General features: G+C 45.7%; 1 protein-coding gene and 3 non-coding genes across 4 annotated transcripts in view; 1 reads left to right on the forward strand and 3 right to left on the reverse strand.

Moving 5' to 3' along the window:
- LOC115405451 (contactin-associated protein-like 4) overlaps positions 1-17,554 on the forward strand; it is a 102,338-nt gene that overhangs the window by 50,060 nt on the left and 34,724 nt on the right. Inside the window, exons 6-10 of the mRNA XM_030115034.1 lie at positions 4,290-4,468; positions 4,558-4,686; positions 14,066-14,366; positions 14,443-14,595; positions 15,464-15,635. Coding sequence (XP_029970894.1) covers positions 4,290-4,468; positions 4,558-4,686; positions 14,066-14,366; positions 14,443-14,595; positions 15,464-15,635 — 934 coding nt within the window. The remainder of the gene's footprint in view (positions 1-4,289; positions 4,469-4,557; positions 4,687-14,065; positions 14,367-14,442; positions 14,596-15,463; positions 15,636-17,554) is intronic.
- On the reverse strand, positions 1,237-1,319 carry trnal-caa (transfer RNA leucine (anticodon CAA)). The gene has a single exon. It is a non-coding gene; the product is annotated as a tRNA-Leu (tRNA).
- Positions 6,055-6,137, reverse strand: trnal-uaa (transfer RNA leucine (anticodon UAA)). The gene has a single exon. It is a non-coding gene; the product is annotated as a tRNA-Leu (tRNA).
- On the reverse strand, positions 10,694-10,776 carry trnal-uaa (transfer RNA leucine (anticodon UAA)). Its single transcript has one exon. It is a non-coding gene; the product is annotated as a tRNA-Leu (tRNA).

Here is a 17,554-nt window from a genome sequence, read left to right on the forward strand (position 1 = left end):
GAATTAAGGTTTTAAGCACGCTGTTAGTCACGGACACTCCCTTCATTGAAATGCTGGGGAAATTACCGGGCAGTCGTATTTTCTGACACTTTAAGATGTTACAAAATTTACACATTTAATAATAAATTGCCCCACATAAAAAAAGAAAAAATCTCATAAAAACTTAAAAGCAGCTTTGCTGTCAATCACTCGCTGCGCCCGAAATATTCAACGCCAAGTTAACTGAGCGCACAGTCGGAAGGGAAGAAAGCTGCTGAAATGCTGCAGTACATCAATAAAATGAAGGAGAATAATCTGGAGGTCATGTAATCTGTCACTTGTTTACATCCATTGACAGAGATATAATCCAGGAAGCAAACAATCCTGTTAATTTGCTGAAATCAGATAATACGTGGAGCTCTGAGCCTCTGTTAAACCTGTCCTGCAGCACAAACGCGTAAATCGAAAAGCTGTGTGTGATGAAGTTGTGTGTGTGTGTTGTGTGCCTGCCGCTGCAGTCTCAGTCCCTGCGCTGCGTCTTCCGCTCAGACTCCTACGAGGGTCGCCGGTGTCGGAGCTGCACCAGTGAGCAATGAAAGAAAGTTGTCTGCTTTGATTCATCGCTCTTTATGCGACGTCTTGTGGATGGCTGGCTTTGTGTCCGTGGTTTACCTGGGAAGCAGATCGTAGCTGAATGCAAAAAGGAACAAAAAATAACAAGAGGAAGACAGGCAATCAGAGGCAGTGTGATGATCCATATCAGTGGCTGTCACCCTTTTATTTTACTGTGGAGCTCTGTCAGATTGCCTTTAAAAAAAAAAAAAAAAGGCTTCTGCCCCCCTCTAATTTACCAAAACATGACAGTAAAACCAGACGGTGGCATGTCCGCCCCCTCTCACCAGCGTATGAAGCCACCAACAGTAAATATAAACACAATGAGACGCCTCCAAAGTATAAAAAGTGTCTTAACATCTTTTTTTTTTTTTGCCTAATCCACTTCTGACAACCGTGGATCAAGCAGTTTGAACCTTGAGTCGTATCATTTAAAGAGGAATACAATAACATGCCTGACTCACTGACATCCTGCATGAAGAGTGTTGAATTTCAGACTCAACCAAGAGTAACAGAACAAACAGGAGCTTTCAAGTGTGGGTTTTGCGTCAATTAGGACCTTTTGACAGAAGAAACGTCTGCAGGAAATGGTTTGATTTTTGCATTTGCTGTGGAATGCAAGTTATCGGATACAAAGTCAAAGTTTACCAGGAGTGGGGTTCGAACCCACGTGGACTAACGTCCATTGGATCTTGAGTCCAACGCCTTAACCTCTCGGCCATCCTGGTCATTTTCAGGATACGCTGTACAACAATCGGCTGTCAGCTCCTCAGTTCAAGTTTAAATAAAGCAGGATGAATAGATGGAGATACTTTATGTTATCCAGATTTCCTGAGGCAGAGAACGATCAGACGTACGGTCTGTGAGATTTAGTCTAATCAGTTCTCACTTCCACAGTCTGGAGTTTTGCAGGTGAGTTTCGTGCCGCATCGGTTTAAAAAAGAAGTGCCTGTTTCACTTGCCTCAGCTCGCACAATGAAGGGAAAAAAAAAAAAAAAAAACAACGAAAGAGGAAAACTTTGGAGGCTGCCAAAATCTTTCTTCAAACTTGTGACTGGGTGACCTGGGCGGTGAATCATTACCGAGCCGGTGTGACAGGCGCCGCGCTTTATGAGAGTCAATTGCTGAAATAATTATACAGCCGGATTTCTGATGAGCGCGATCAGATTCTGCACGGCGGTAATAGAATAGCAGACGAGATACGGTGGGAGGATATTGTCTCGGGGACACGTGTGGAATGATAAAACGACACAAACTACTGTTCAGCACAGATTACGGCGATGGGACCGCACAGTCAGTCTGAACAGAAACTGCTGCAGACATTATTTAAACCAGCATTCAAAGTTTTTTACTCTTGTCCTGAAGAATTTGCCGTTTAAATAGATTTGAAAAAAATGCTGATAACAGCTGATTGCATCCATCCGCTATACCGGCAAATTAGGAAACAGACAAGCACGGGAAGAAGATGCAAACTCAACAAAGAGTGAAGCTGAGCTGCTGCGAAGCCAAGCTGCTCTCCTCTTCACCACCACAGTCTGCTTTCCTCCTTCAATAACGGAAAAGTCATTTGTCCACCATTAGCAGACGTTTGCTGACTCCACTGTTTCACTGTTTTTAGGAGTCTTACTTTATGTTCAGCATCTCATTTGATCTGGGTCTCGTGAGCAGGGTAGATCATTAATTCAATACTTTCCACAGAGTGCTGTCTTGATTACTTTCTCACAAATTATTTCACTTTGTCAGTGTTAAAGTAAGTTGTCTGTTACTGTAGTCGGACCACTTCAGCGTCGTTCTGAGCTGCTTTTACATTAATATTATGAGTATTATTTGTTTAGGCGTCTGATCTGTTGCACTGATTTGGATTTGTCTTTCCCATTATTCATGTCATAATCAAATCATCCATCCTCTAAAACTTCCATCCCTTAAGGTTCTTTGTTTCCACCAGTCCCGGTGTAATAATTACTCCATTAGTCAGTGCCACGGATTGTATGTGGAGATGGACAACGTGACTCCGCTTCCTCCTGTTGTGTAAAACTGAAGCCAGATATGCCGGATTTAAGTCCTCCGGCGTGTCCTGCAGCTGTTTCTCATTTCCGAGTCTGTTTCATTGGGCGGATTGGGTTATGTTATCTCCGTTGGTGAACGCAGACAGGTTTAGATGTGAGTTCGGGTGATTGCTCGTCTCTTCCAGTCGGCCCTGTGCAGCATGTTTCCTGCTTTTCTCCCGACTGCGGCACCCACCTCGATAAGCTGGATAAAGTGGGTTTGAATAATACATAGATCGATGGATGTATTCTTTATGAAGTGGTCAGGGCTCATAACTAACCAGCCATTAGTGGGCGTTTAAAATGATTTGGCGTCACCCACGGTTTATAATTACTGCTGCTTAAAAGATCCTGTTTGGCTTTCGGTGATGCTGACTTTCCCTCTTGTATTGATTTCTTGATTTCTTTCTTATTTATGAAGTAAATCTTAATAATAGCTGTTGACAAGGGAGAGTTTCTGTGCATCAGTAGGCGAGCAGGCTGAGTTTCTCTTTCTGTTTCCTCCAACCTGCAGGAAAGCGAAGCCTCAGAGGATGAAGTGAAAATAACAAAGATACATTTGTCCATCATCTTCCAAACTGTCTGCTCCTCTCTCTGAAGTTACAATTGCGTCTCCCTGAAGAACATCTGATTCATTTTTAATGACCGACGGCAGTCTGCTCTCTCTCCAGTTCCTTCTCTCTGTAGAAACACCGTTCCTCTCCCGTGCCGTACTCGAGGGGTGGAGATGGATCTACTTATTAGGACCGGCTGTTGCTCATCTATCATTAATGATGTCTCACCATGTTTCCTCCGCGGTTTTTCAAATTAGGCATAATGGAGTGTTTGGCTTTGGCTCTCGGTGCGAGCATGCAGATGTGTGCAGTAGCTCCTGATGAGACGAGCGAGGGCGACCTCTCCGTGCTTCTCCCCGCGGGAGTCTTGGAAAAGCAAAAATATTTAGGTGCGGCGAGGAGTCTGGGGTGGCGAGACTGACTGGAGGCTGGTGTTCAGTGGAACGCCGGGCTGACAGTGGGAGGAAGGCTTAGTAGGTCAGGTAATGAGGAGACGGTGCAGCCGCAGGTCAGACAACACACGCGGCAAAGAGAAATCCACAGTTTACACCATCAAACACAGATTGGATTGTTATAATTTATACCCAGTGGATATCTGGATACATTCCTCAGTGGTGTCGGTGACTCAGCCAGTAGAAAGCAAGGATGAGCCCGAGCCAAACAGCAGTACCGAGTCGTGGTTCTACATGAAAAATACTTTGTTTTCAACATTTTTGCTGTTTCCATGTAAGTGTGAAACTTTTCTGGAACGTTGTTGTGTAAACTGGATCGAACTGTCATACTGAGATTTCAGTATTTCCTTCTACAAAGTTTTATTGTGCTTTTATTTGGTTGGAGCAGACATTCCAAATTAAACAGTTCTGACATTTTGATTAAAAGACTGAGTCCGTCTTTGTAATTTCCAGTTCCCTCAATGTGATTAATTTCCAGACAGTCTATTTGTCTCTGTCTGTCTCTGTCCGTTCCCACTTCATAATTATTCCATGACATCCATCCATCCATCCGCCTTACTTTTGACATCTGTATCCTTTTCCAAATTACTTTTAATCTTTTCTTTTCTTTTTTTTTTTTTTTTTTTGCTTGTCGTCCCTTCTCCCAGGCAGGACTCCGTCCTCTGGACCGCCGCGGCGTCTCGCCTCCCTCGGCAGCCTGCTGGACGACCAGCACTGGCATCACGTGGTGCTGGAGCGGAGGAGCACTCACCTCAACCTGACTGTGGACAAACACACGGAGAGAGTCCAGCTCCCCGCAGAGTTCAGCCAGTGGGATGTGGAGCAGGTGTGGAGAAACACAGGGAAGCCGGCGTACCGTGAAGACGCCGCCGCTAAATCTTACTGAACCCCTCCTGTTTCCCTCTCGTTCTGCAGCTGTTTGTAGGCGAAGCCCACAGATCTCACTTCCAGAACAGCTTCCACGGCTGCATAGAGAACCTGCTGTACAACGGCCAAAACCTGATCGAGCTGGCGAAACACAATGACCACAGAGTTACTGTGAAAGTAAGTACTTTTTTATTTTTTTTTAACCATTAATTCACCAGTGCTGTAATAGGAAGGAAGCAGACACACACACACACACGGATAATCTGATCAAGCCTTTGAGGAGCAGACTGCTGTTATGAATAAATGGTCCCAGTGGCAAATAAATTTGGGAGATAACTGCGTTGTAAAGTTTGCTTGGCTTTAGGTAGAGAAAGAACATTGGCTGGTTTTATCTGTTTCTTAGATTGGCCTGTATGTTTATTTTTAGGCATTTTCATCCATCACTTGATGTTGTCAGTATTTGAACTCCTGAAACTTACGTCTCTGTTCCACTTTGGTGCGTAAAATTGGGTACATAACCGCTCTCAGCAGAGGACAGCTGCAGCCTGTGAGAAATGTTTGCATTTGGCTGTGGGTCCTAATGAGAGAATAATGGAGCTGATAAAGAACATTGGATTATTTGGAAGATTGCATTTTGTGTTTGGCTTTTGGGCTTTTCTGAGTAGACTTTGCATGTTCTTTATACGCATACATGGGTTTTTTTTTTTGGGGGTTTTTTTGTAAGTACTGTGGTTTTCTTACACAGTCCAAAGACACACATTTGGGACAAATATTGGATTCTTATTAATGTGAATGTGTGTGCTACTGTGATCCTGCCCATCATGGATAGACTGTGTTGGGATGGACCCTTAAAACAGAGACCTTACATGAAGATTTAGTCAGAACCTGCTAAGTCATAAAAATTTCAGTGCATCATTATATCATCACAGTTTCAAGATGTTGCCTTCTCACAAAGGTTACCGCAGTTTGAAATTCACAGTTGCTATACCAGGAGTGGGGTTCGAACGCACATGGGCATTTGCTTATTGGATCTTAAGTCCAACGCCTTAACCTCTCAGCCATCCTGATTTGTGAATGTAAGTGTTTTGATGAAATACAGCTCCTCTCAGAGGACAGTGATTTGTAGTCGCCGAAAATGCAGCACCAAACCAAAAGATCCACTTTTTAAAACTCTTAATTAAAATTATTAGAAAAAAAGAGTGATGAACTGTTAAATTCTGAGTCAAGTTGGTGTCTAAAAGATCAAGCTGTCTATAAGGTCTGGAGAAACACGTGGAAGTTTCCTCATCACATGCATGCATCTTTGGACCAACGGTGCAACCATTAATCCATAATGGTTTTCCATTTTTGAGTACCACTAAGATTTTGAGGCCAAAATCATTGACTATAATTTGGTAACTTTCGCATGTAAACCACTGTAGATTGATGTAGTTTTGTCAAACTTGTAAGCATTACAACAGAGCTCCAGCATGAGGTCTTCTGCATTATGGAAGAAAGGGGAGAGCAGTGGGTGATCGGGTGAGGAGCTTGAGGCTGCATTTGCTGTACCAGGAGTGGGGTTCGAACCCACGTGGGCATTTGCCCATTGGATCTTAAGTCCAACGCCTTAACCTCTCGGCCATCCTGGTCCATGAATGTGTGCTTCTACCTCTATGTGTATGTGCACATATATGTGTATGATTTCATGAAATAATTTCTTTTCAGTGAACAGTGTTATGTTGTTACCTGAAATCAGCAGAAAAAATGAAAAATGTGCCACTGATGTTGTATAAAGATCTAAATTCTCTCATTTTGTCCCAACTTCTATATGTAAAGCACTGTAGATTAAATGTGTATGTACTCATTTTTGAGGCACCTATCCCCGACCCGAAGGCACAGAGATGCGACCCTCTCGGTTCCCTCGGCTGGTGGTGGGTCCACCGGAGGGCTGGCCCACATCGCCCCTTCGGACTGAGCCCGGCCGGGCCAAAGGCCCTGCTACCAGGCGCTCACTTGCAAGCCCCAAACCCCAGGCCTGGCTCCCAGGTGGGGCCCCGGGTGCGCCATACCGGGTGACGTCATGGACCTTGATTGTAAATTCATCATAGGAGCTTTAGACCTGCCCTTATTCTGGCCCATCACCCAGGATCTGTTTGCCATGGAAGACCCTGGAAAGGGGCATAAAGCCCCGGACAACATAGCTCCTGGGATCACGCAGGCATTCAAACTCACCCACCACTTTAAGGTGGCAGGTCAGGGGGGTGCCTCACTGTTCTTTCGGCTTACAGGCCGAACAGCAGCGCAGAGTACCTGGCCTTCTTGGAGTGCCTGGGAGGGGAGCTGGACAGTGCTCCAACTGGGGACTCCATTGTTCTACTGGGGGACTTTAACGCTCATGTGGGCAGCGACAGTGAGACCTGGAAAGGGGTGATTGGATCTCTGGCCTCCCTGATCTGAACCCGAGTGGTGTTCTGTTATTGGACTTCTGTGCTAGCCACAGTTTGTCCATAACAAACACCATGTTCGAGCACAGGGGTGTCCATAAGTGCAATTGGCACCAGGACACCCGAGGTTGGAAGTCGATGATCGACTTTGTTGTCGTGTCATTTGACCTCCGGCCACGTGTTTTGGACACTCAGGTGAAGAGGGAAGCAGAGCTGTCGACCGATCACCACCTGGTGGTGAGTTGGATTCGCTGGCGTAGGAGGAAACTGGACAGACTTGGCAGACTCAAACGTGTTGTGAGGGTCTGCTGGGAACGTCTGGCAGAACACCTCTGTCAGTATGGTTTTCAACTTCCACCTCCGGGAGAGCTTCGCTCATGTCCCGAGGGAGGCTGGGGACATCGAGTCCGAGTGGACCATGTTCTCCACCTCCATTGTCGAAGCAGCTGCCCGGAGCTGTGGTCGTAAGGTCTCCGGTGCCTGTCGTGGCGGCAACCCCCGAACCCGGTGGTGGACACCGGAAGAAAGGGCTGCCGTCAAGCTGAAGAAGGAGTCCTATCGAGCCTTTTTGGCTTGTGGGACTCCAGAAGCAGCTGACAGGTACCAGCAGGCCAAGCAAACCGCAGCCTGAGCTGTTGTGGAGGCAAAAACTCAGGTCTGGGAGGAGTTCGGGGAGGCCATGGAGGAGGACTACCGGTCGGCCTCGAAGAAATTCTGGCAAAGCGTCCGGCGCCTCAGGAGGGGAAAGCAGGTCTCTACTAACACTGTTTATAGAGGTGGGGACTTGCTGACCTCAACTGGGGATATCATAGGACGGTGGAAGGAATACTTCGAGGACCTCCTCAATCCCATCATCACGTCTTCCGTGGAGGAAGCAGAGGCTGAGGTCTCAGAGGTGGACTCGTCCATCACCCAAGCCGAAGTCACCGAGGTGGTTGGTAAGCTCCTCGGAGGCCTTTTTAAAAAGGGGGACCGGAGGGTGTGCTCCAACTATAGGGGGATCACACTCCTCAGCCTCCCTGGGAAAGTCAGGCAGTGGACCAGCTCTATACTCTCCATAGGGTGCTCGAGGGTTCTTGGGAGTTTGCCCAACCAGTTCACATGTGTTTTGTGGACTTGGAGAAGGTGTTCGACTGCGTCCCTCGTGGTGCCTTGTGGGGGGTGCTTCGGGAATACAGAGTCTGGGGTCCCTTGTCAAGGGCTGTCCGGTCTCTGTATGACCGGAGTAGGAGTCTGGTCCGCATTGCCGGCAGTAAGTCGGACCTGTTCCCGGTGCATGTTGGACTCCGGCAGGGCTGCCCTTTGTCACCGGTTCTGTTTATAATCTTTATGGACAGAATTTCTAGGTGCAGCCAGGAGCCGGAGGGGGTCTGGTTCGGGGACCACAGGATTTCATCTCTGCTTTTTGCAGATGATGTTGTCCTGTTGGCTTCATCGAACCCGGACCTGCAGCATGCACTGGGGCGGTTCGCAGCCGAGTGTGAAGCGACAGGGATGAGGACCAGCACCTCCAAATCCAAGGCCAAAAGGGTGGCTTGCCCTCTCCAGGTCGGTGGAGAGACTCTGGCCCAAGTGGAGGAGTTTAAAGAGAAACTAACCCCCAAATCACTTTTTTTTGCTGATAAACTATATAAATGCATGTCTTATATTGTTGTCTACTCGTTTCTGACATTACTTTTACAATTTAGTGCAAATTTGTTTAAAATCCTATTTTTGTGACAAAAACCGTCTTACTACCGCCCCAAGTGGTTTAACAGCGTTTACTACATTTGAATTTTGTGATTGGCTGGATGATGGCATCCAACGTACGTATTACCCACGCCCCTGCATCCATCGTACGTCATCGAGTACAGCCCTATATAAGCGATGCCTCCCCTACGAGTTGGAGTCGGACCAGAGCGAGCGATCTTTTCCACAGCGATTAGCAGATTAGCATTGTTTTAGCAGTAGCATCATTTTAGCGTTAGAGTGAGCTGGTTAGATCATTTAGCGTAGTTCACAGGCGTAATTTACGTAGGGTTGGTGGGTTATAAAAACCGACGAGCTCCCCGGGAGCCCCGACGCTCCGTGTTCCGAGTGAGCACCACTCTGCGCCACTCCCACGCTCCGTGTGAGCACCGCACCGCCCGTCACCGCTCGGAGTCGCTCGGCCAGCATGCGCTGTCACAACAACTCAGCCCCCCCCCCCCTTTCCAATCCACCGAGCCCGCCTCTTTTCAAATCCTGAGGGGTATCTTGGGGTCTTGTTCACAAGTGGGGGACGGATGGAGCGTGAGATTGACAGGCGGATCGGTGCAGCATCTGCAGTAATGCGATCATTGTATCAGTCCGTTGTGGTGAAGAGAGAGCTGAGCCGAAAGGAGAAGCTCTCGATTTACCGGTCAATCTACGTTCCCACCCTCACCTATGGTCATGAGCGTTGGGTCATAACCGAAAGGACAAGATCCCAGACAAAAGCGGCTGAAATGAGCTTCCTCCGTAGGGTGGCTGAGCGCTCCCTTAAAGATAGGGTGAGGAGCTCAGTCACTAGGGAGGAGCTCGGAGTAGAGCCACTACTCCTCCGCATCGAGAGGGGCCAGCTGAGGTGGCTCGGGCACCTTTTTAGGATGCCTCCTGGACGCCTCCCTGGGGAGGTGTTCCGGGCATGTCCCACTGGGAGGAGACCCCGGGGAAGACCTAGGACACGCTGGAGAGACTATGTCTCTTGACTGGCCTGGGAACACCTTGGGATCCTCCCGGAAGAGCTGGAGGAAGTGTCTGGGGACAGGGAAGTCTGGGCATCTCTGCTGAGAGTGCTGCCCCCCGCGACCCGGTCCCGGATAAGCAGTTGAAAATGGATGGATGGATGGTACTCATTTTTGTCAAACTTGTGAGAACTACACTAAAACTACAACTACATGGTGTTTTTTGTTGTGAAGAAAGAGGACGGCAGCAGCAAGCAGTGTTCTTTGAAATGTTCTCTACATAGGGTGTTGAAGTGATGACTTTAATCGTTAGTTGAGGAGCTGCTTTGAGGACAGTTGGAAAGTGTGAATATACAGGTGAATATGGTGAGGTGAATACAGGTGAATATGGTAACAGAGAGGAGTCAATTGCAGCAGTGATAAGTGGGGAAAGGCATGAGGGGATCAGGTCTCTCCTGCATGTCGATCATCTCAGTAACGAACTTGAAAAGGTCTGTAGCGAAGACCGGGGAAAACTTAGATGATAGTTGGCAGGATAAGAGGTTCCAGGTGGAGAGAGTACAAGCAGATAGAGTGGAAGTTAAAATATTGATATGATAAAGTGTGAGGAAAAAGGTGCATTTTTTTCAATATGAGTGGCAGAACTACTGTCCAAGGGCTCCAGATGAACCGTGAGACCTGCTTAATTGCAGTTCCTTTTGAGTTGCTGGGCACTGGTTTTCATTGTCACAGTAGTCTGAGGTGGAGTACTACTTTGGGACGGTGATGTGTGGAGCATGAAGAAGGCCTGCAGACTGCAGAACCCGGCTCGCTGGCCAGTGCACATGGAGGGGTGGAAGAAGCAGGACTGATGGAGCTAGGAAGAGTTTGAGATCACAGAGAGCTGATAAACAGCATATAAACACGCAGATCAGTGATCCAGGTCATGGTTCACAGAGTCCATACAAGGGAATGAAGATTATTCCTTGTTTAGTGTGAAGAAATAAAGGATGCAATTTTAATATACAATCCCTCTTAGGCACAACTACTTGAATTTCACATACATCATTGGTGTCAAGGGTCTATCTACTTTCACCATACCAGGAGTGGGGCTTGAACCCACATGGATATTCATCCATTGGATCTTAAGTCCAACGCCTTAACCACTCGGCTATCCTGGTAGCCAGTAAGTCAAAGTGTATGTTAGATTACATGTTCAAGCTGTATCTCTATGTTTATGCCTTTAGTTCATGCAGTTAAAATCTCTTAGAGCCCTGCCATCTCCCCTCTCCTCTGGAGTCCCCAAGACCTCCATCCTCAACCTCTTCAATTTCTATCTACTTCACCTTGACCATATTTTCTGCAAATATAATATTCAATTCAACTGCTATGCCGATGACACTCAGCTCTACTTTCCACCAAATAAATAACAAATACTGACCACAGATTTTAAACTGCGATCACAAATATTGCCAAAATTAGCCATCTTTTGTCTCGGATGACTGTAGCAGGAGTGTGGTGTGAACCACTCAGCTTCAAACTGAGTTCAGTAATAAACCTGAAGGCTTTTATGAGTTTCTGGAATTGACAATCTAAAGTCTAAAACTATTTCAACACCCAATGCAATAATACTTGAAAAGAAACGAAATGAAAGAATGAATCACTTCAGGATATTAAAATATGCCATCTAAGTTTAAGGAAATCACTGATAATGCACCATGAAAGAAATTAGCCTGGCATGCCAGACTGACCTCGTATGTTACACACAGAGACATGTATCTCCGTGTATCCCTGAGCGTGGAGAGACAGTCTGGCGTCCCAGGCTAGAAAGAAATATCTTTAGCTATGTCTAGTAAATCTAAATTAACATGGACATTTTTAAATTCATGAAATTGATAAAGCAAGACAGTTTCTTATTCTTTCTCTTTCTTTCAAATGAGAAGGTTTTTTTTCCCCCTGTGGCTTATTGTTTCTCTTCATGAAAACAAAATGAATTTCTTCAAAATTTGATTACATATTCCAGATCTGAAATATGAAATGCAAGGACTTCATTAGCGACTAAAGTTTTTGTGTCCTAATTACCAAAATTCAGTCTCATCCATCATCTTCTGATAAATAGCACTAATCAATGAGCAGGTTTCTCAAGACAGCTGGCGTGCCACAAACACCAGCCGGCATAACTTTTTTTTTTTTTTTAAGTATCCAAAGCCTTTTTTTACCTCCATCCTGTGCAATGATGACAGATCATGTAAATCATTTGGAGAGAGTGAAGGACTTTTGAAGTCTCGCTCTTCAAGCTCCCTGAGCTCTGGGCTTTTATATCTGAGAGAATGCAGCATCAGTCGCTGGATCTGAGCCACCTAAAATGAAAAAAGAAAAAAAAAAAAGCGCTCACTAAAACCGGCCCACCACAAAACTCTTTGGCTCACCAAAAGCTGGTGACTCATTGTGCTTGGTTGGCTCTTTTGATAGCTCCCTCATTACGATGCATCCCAGCGCCGCTGCAGCTTCTCCAGCATTAACCAATCCTTCAAGCGTAGAAATGACTCAACTTTAGCCTGCAGTGAAGAGGTTTGCAAAGTGTGGGGCGGGGCCCTCCCCAGGGCCTTCGGGGAAAGTCAAGTGGGAAGCTTGTTCCCCCAGCAAGTTTTTATTTGTTTTACTACAGAAGTTATAAGAGTAAATGAAACTGATTAAATTAGTTTTAGTGCTGAATTAATAGTGTAACACCAGTTTGGACCAATGTGGTTTGATCTTACCAAGACTCCAAACTATAAATCTACCAAATCCCAGGAGAATATGGACGGGGAGACATGACCCTCTGGAGGTTAACATTGCTTTTGTCCATCTACTGGTGCGCAGTGGCAGCATTTCAGAGAAGCAGCGTTTTCCCACGTGTCTAAGGAGGCTGAGTCGAACCATTTTCTCAAAATTCCTCCTCTGGAGCTGTTTTAAAAAAGCTGAGTTTTCAGTAGCTCCAAGTGCTGTGGTAGTGTGAACAGAAACTCAAAATGCAACCAAAGTTTGACTTTTTCACTCACAAATGTTGTCTTTTAAATTGAGCCTTAATTTGATGTCTTTCTTAATGCTGTTTTCTTCAATAGACGTCAAATTTAACACTGCTATATATCCACATATTGGCTTAAAAACTGTAAATAGCAAGTTGGTTATTTTTGAGAAGTTAGTGGTTATAATTCTCATATCTCCTGTTGGTAGAAATGACTATTTAACTGTAAAAAAAAAAACAAAAAAAAAACAAATTGTTGTCCTCACATTAATCAAGGTTGCCCATCCTGGATATATGATATCATTATAGTGTAACATTATGATTTTTATTATGGATCTCTCAAAAAAAACTGCTCTGCTGAGCTGAGACACACTGTGATTGAAGACGTTCCTCCCGGCCGCCATGTTTATTCATGCTCGTGCCCTCATACATGTTGTCATCCTTGTACCGCTGCTCCACTGGGACACGATGTGGATGCAGCTGGTGCCGCCTGTTTAATGATGCTAACGATCTCATGACAGGAACGATGAGAGGCGTGCAGACAGGAGAACTTAGACCATTTCTGGAAGTTGGGTGCGCCCCGCTCGCCGTCCCGGCCATTAGAAGGTTTCTGCAGTGACAGTAGTTACATGGAACAAGCTAAGTGTGGAACAGGTTCTGAACCATTGCTAATAAAAGGCGTCTCATTACAGTTAAGGACCAGAGAGCAGGGAAGCAAAAAGTCTTGGTTAGATAAAGGTTGAGAGGCTCGCACGCACGACTGAAGCCTTAATAGAAGCTGTTTTACAAGACTTGCTCAGCTCTCACAGTGAAGTATGAACACTGTTATAGTCCATTTAAATGTAGAGCCACTTTTAGCTGGTCTTAAAGGAATGATAACAGAATAATGTAGTGCTTTCAGAGATGTATTTATGCAAAGGCGGTGCGAGGAGTATTTTGGATATGTGTGTGTGTTAGAGCGTGGCTTTCACCAACTTTTATCGCCCAGTTTTTTTACTTCCTATTTTGCAGGGGTGATGCATTCGCCACCACACACTTCCATACATCACTTTAACAGCTCTACAAAGGGCTTTTAGATGTCACCTGTGTTTCCGGAGCATTATAAAGATAGCGGGCTGATATTCCCAGCAGAGAGGCAGGACTGTAATATATTACCGCTGCAGCCCCAGCAATGGAGCCCACGTCATTACCACTACTCAAAACAATGGACTGTAACGGATATGTCTATATAGCAGAGGATATGCATATCAGCCTCTGCTCCGGGTGACATTGGTGTTTTCAGCCTGCATTTGTTGCTTTTATTCCCAAGGAGACTTGCTGATGAGACGACGGCGACGTGAGGGCACGTTGGCCCGCCCTCTGCAACTGATTAATATTCATGTTTTCTGTTGTTTTTATCTCTCTGGTAATCATTTTTTTCCCCCGCTGTCCCTCCTCCTTCCTCCTTCCTGCTTCTCTCTCAGGGCAATGTGACCTTTTCTTGTGGCGAGTCGGTTTCCGTCGCCGTGACGTTCCCCGGGCCCCAGAGCTTCCTGCAGATGCCGTGGGCGACGCCCACCACTGCCTCCTCCTCCTCATCATCATCATTGTCATCATCATCGGGGGGCGTGTCCCTCGGCCTCCAGTTCAGGACGTGGAACAAGGCGGGGCTTCTGGCCACCTTCAGTCTGCAGCAGGGGGGCGTGGCCTGGCTGCACCTGAGTGATTCCAGACTCCAGCTGCTGATCCACCAAGGCGACAAAGAGCTGCTGGAGCTCAGTGCAGGTCGGCGCAGCCGCCTACAGCGTTAACCTCTGACCTCTGAAAGCATTTGTGAGGATATTTCCTGGCGTTTTCGCAGGCTCTGATCTGAGCGACGGTCAGTGGCACTCGGTGGATCTGACTTCCAAACGCGGCCACATCACCATCTCCGTGGATGAAGAGGAAGGAGGCGTCGCTCACGCGACTCCCTCTTTTCCCATCAGCACCGGAGAAGGACAGGTTTTCTTTGGAGGTAAAAGTGAAACCTGGTCAGCGCTCTCACCTAAAAACCTACCTCTGTTCTTCACTCCATCTGTTTTGTATCCTACTTTAAAAAAAACACTTTCCATGTCTCCACGTCAGCACATTAGCGTCAGACTTCAGCAGTTCGCTCCAGTCTGTGGAGGTTTAATAACTACAGAGCGCGCTTGTTTGGGATCAGCTTAAATGAACACGTTGCCATATTTGCCCTGAAAGATGTCTATTAATATTTGAACGTTGTTGATATTGCGCTGTACGGCTGGTGTCAACAGTACTCATCTTCAGCTCGTGGCTGTTTTATAATGAAAGTTATAAGTCTGCTTTATGCCTCTCCCGTCCTCTTTTTATTCCTCTCCTCAATCTGTCCTCCTCTCTTTACCTCCCTTTTGTCCTTTGTTTTTTATTCTCCACTGGCTTGCTCTCACAGCTCGCTCATTTTCTCTCTGCTCAGCAATATTAAGCATGTTCTTAAAAGGCTGCGGGCTCTTTTATCACCTTGCGCGTGCACATTAAATGGACCTGAAGGAAAACGGCGTAATAATTCGACCTATATTTGCATGATATGAGCCTCTGAGGAATTTGCGGGAACGCCATAAATCACAGCCTGAGTCTGTGTTGTAAAACCACATTTTACCGCAGTTTTACTACTTGATGTCATTTTTAGATTTCTGGAAGGTAATAAAAAAAGAAAAGTGAGCGACTTTTGTCAGTTTCCTCAGCATTTGTTGATCTAAATGGTCATTCTCTTCTGTAAATAGTGTCCATAATATTCTCAGTAAAGACCTCGTGAGCTTTTATTTTGAACTTTTCGCTGTTGTGTAATTGCTTAACATTTCCTCTCCCCCCTCCTGCTCATCAAGGTTGCCCGGCGGATGCAGACGGTCCTGAGTGCAGAAATCTCTTCGACGGTTTCCAGGGCTGCATGCGCCTCCTCACGTTGGACGACCGGCCAGTCGATCTGATCGCGGTGCAGCAGAGACTGCTGGGAAATTACAGCCAACTTCAGATTGACATGTGCGGCATCATGGACAGGTGAGAGAGACGACCCTCCACCTGCTCTTCCTGCTGTTTTTCATGTTGCTACCTGCTTGATTCATCATTTCCTGTATATTTTGACTTCTTTGGTGGTGAAATGATCTGTGCCCTCCCAGGAGACGGTGGTGTTTTGCATCGGCCTTGGAGAATCGCTTGCTCTCGGTTGCTGATGTGTCCCAACGGGGAGATAATGGAGGTGTAATGAACGACTAATTCAATTAACTAATGAATTACAGGAGTGTCGGCGCTGCTGTTACGACGCACGCAGAGCATCCCGAAGCACGACTCGGGGGGAGGGATGAAGTTCAGCTTTTCGGTTTCAGGCAGGATTCTGATCTGCCGTTCAGCATGGCGGCAGAGTCCATCACGAACAGGCAGAGGTCAAAACGCGAGTAGAAAACCAGAATGAAGAACAGAAAACCACAGGATCAGAAATCGCTGTTGCTGTTGCCTGTTGAACACATGCTCAGTAGATCAACAGCAACAACAACAGCATCGTTTTTCTCTTCCTTGATATTGTTGCAGCAGAGTCGACTGTTTCTGCTGCTCAGACGAACAAACACACCCGTATAGAACTGGAAGCAGCCGCTCATCCTCCCTGCGTTTCCATTAAGGAGGGGAGGCTTATTGTCCGCTGGAGATCTGTGGAGTGAAATAACCACTGGCAGCAGCTGTTTGTTTCACTCTCATTGAGATCTGATGAGTCCACGCTTCTTTGTGGCCTGTCGTCTCTCATCTGTGTCTCACTGTGAGAATTATCTCCCTTCCTCAATCCTTTCGGCGTTTTTTTTCCCCCCCTCTCAGATTTGTCATCTTTGATCAAAGCTGTTTAAATTAGCACCGTGATGGTATCAGCTGCGTTTCTCACACATTAAAAGCAGAAACTTATTAGATTTCTTTCTTTGTACAGAAAGGTAGTCTCTTTATTTTTTTCCATACTTCTCAATATTACCTTCCTCTTTTGAATTTGAATAAAGATGATTAGCTTTGGTGCTATAAATGTAATAAGAATACTTGAAGAAGTAAAATATGCTGGAAAGAAAAACCTGTTCAAACGGAGTTAAATTTTAAAGTGAGCATCCATACATGTAACATTTTTTACAAGAATTTCCACAACAATTTCTCCTGTTTCTAGGCTAAATTGGAGCATGTTTCTAGAGTAGATTTTGACATGTTTTTAGTCTAAATTTGAATCTGTTTCAGACTAAACTTGGTTCTATTTCAAGACTACGTTTGGACCTGTTCTTATACTGAGTTTAAGTTTGTTTTTATACAAACATTTGACCTGTTTGACCCTGTTTCTACACAAATTTTTGATCTGATTGTATCTATTTTCTTTTACCTTTTCAGCGATTTTAGTCTAAGAGGTTCCAGACTAAGTCTGGAGCTGCTTCTTCCCAGCATTTTGACTTGTTTTAACCTGAGTTTTGATGTATTTCTAGACTAAATTTGGACTTATTTCTAGGTTAAGTTTGGACCTGTTTTCAGAGTAACTTCCAGGACCACTTGACATGCGACTAAACTGTTTGTACTTCCGGATACAAACTGCACACATTTCCATCAGAGAGAGACAGTCAGTCTGCTCCAGTGACTTTAATTGAATAACTTTCTCTTTCTTTTGCATTCATCAGAATATTATTCATCAGAATTCTGCATTCTGCACAGATCTGACCGCTCACTGGAACAAGCGAGTAGCTCAGAGCTCCCACTCTACATTCCCGCTCCGATTCAGTTTTGGGTCCATAAGATTAAAAAAGTTTGACGGAAAATGCAGTTTGAGGCAGATCTTCTAGAGGAGCCTGATAGAACTGTGTTTATGTGTTTTCTATAAGCTGAAGCTCAGATGGTCATGTGGATAATCTGTTAATCCATCTCATTCTGTCCAGATTGGAGCTTCTTGTGGGCCACGGACTTCA

Source organism: Salarias fasciatus, chromosome 18 (assembly GCF_902148845.1).
Source record: "Salarias fasciatus chromosome 18, fSalaFa1.1, whole genome shotgun sequence".
Taxonomy (NCBI): domain Eukaryota; kingdom Metazoa; phylum Chordata; class Actinopteri; order Blenniiformes; family Blenniidae; genus Salarias; species Salarias fasciatus.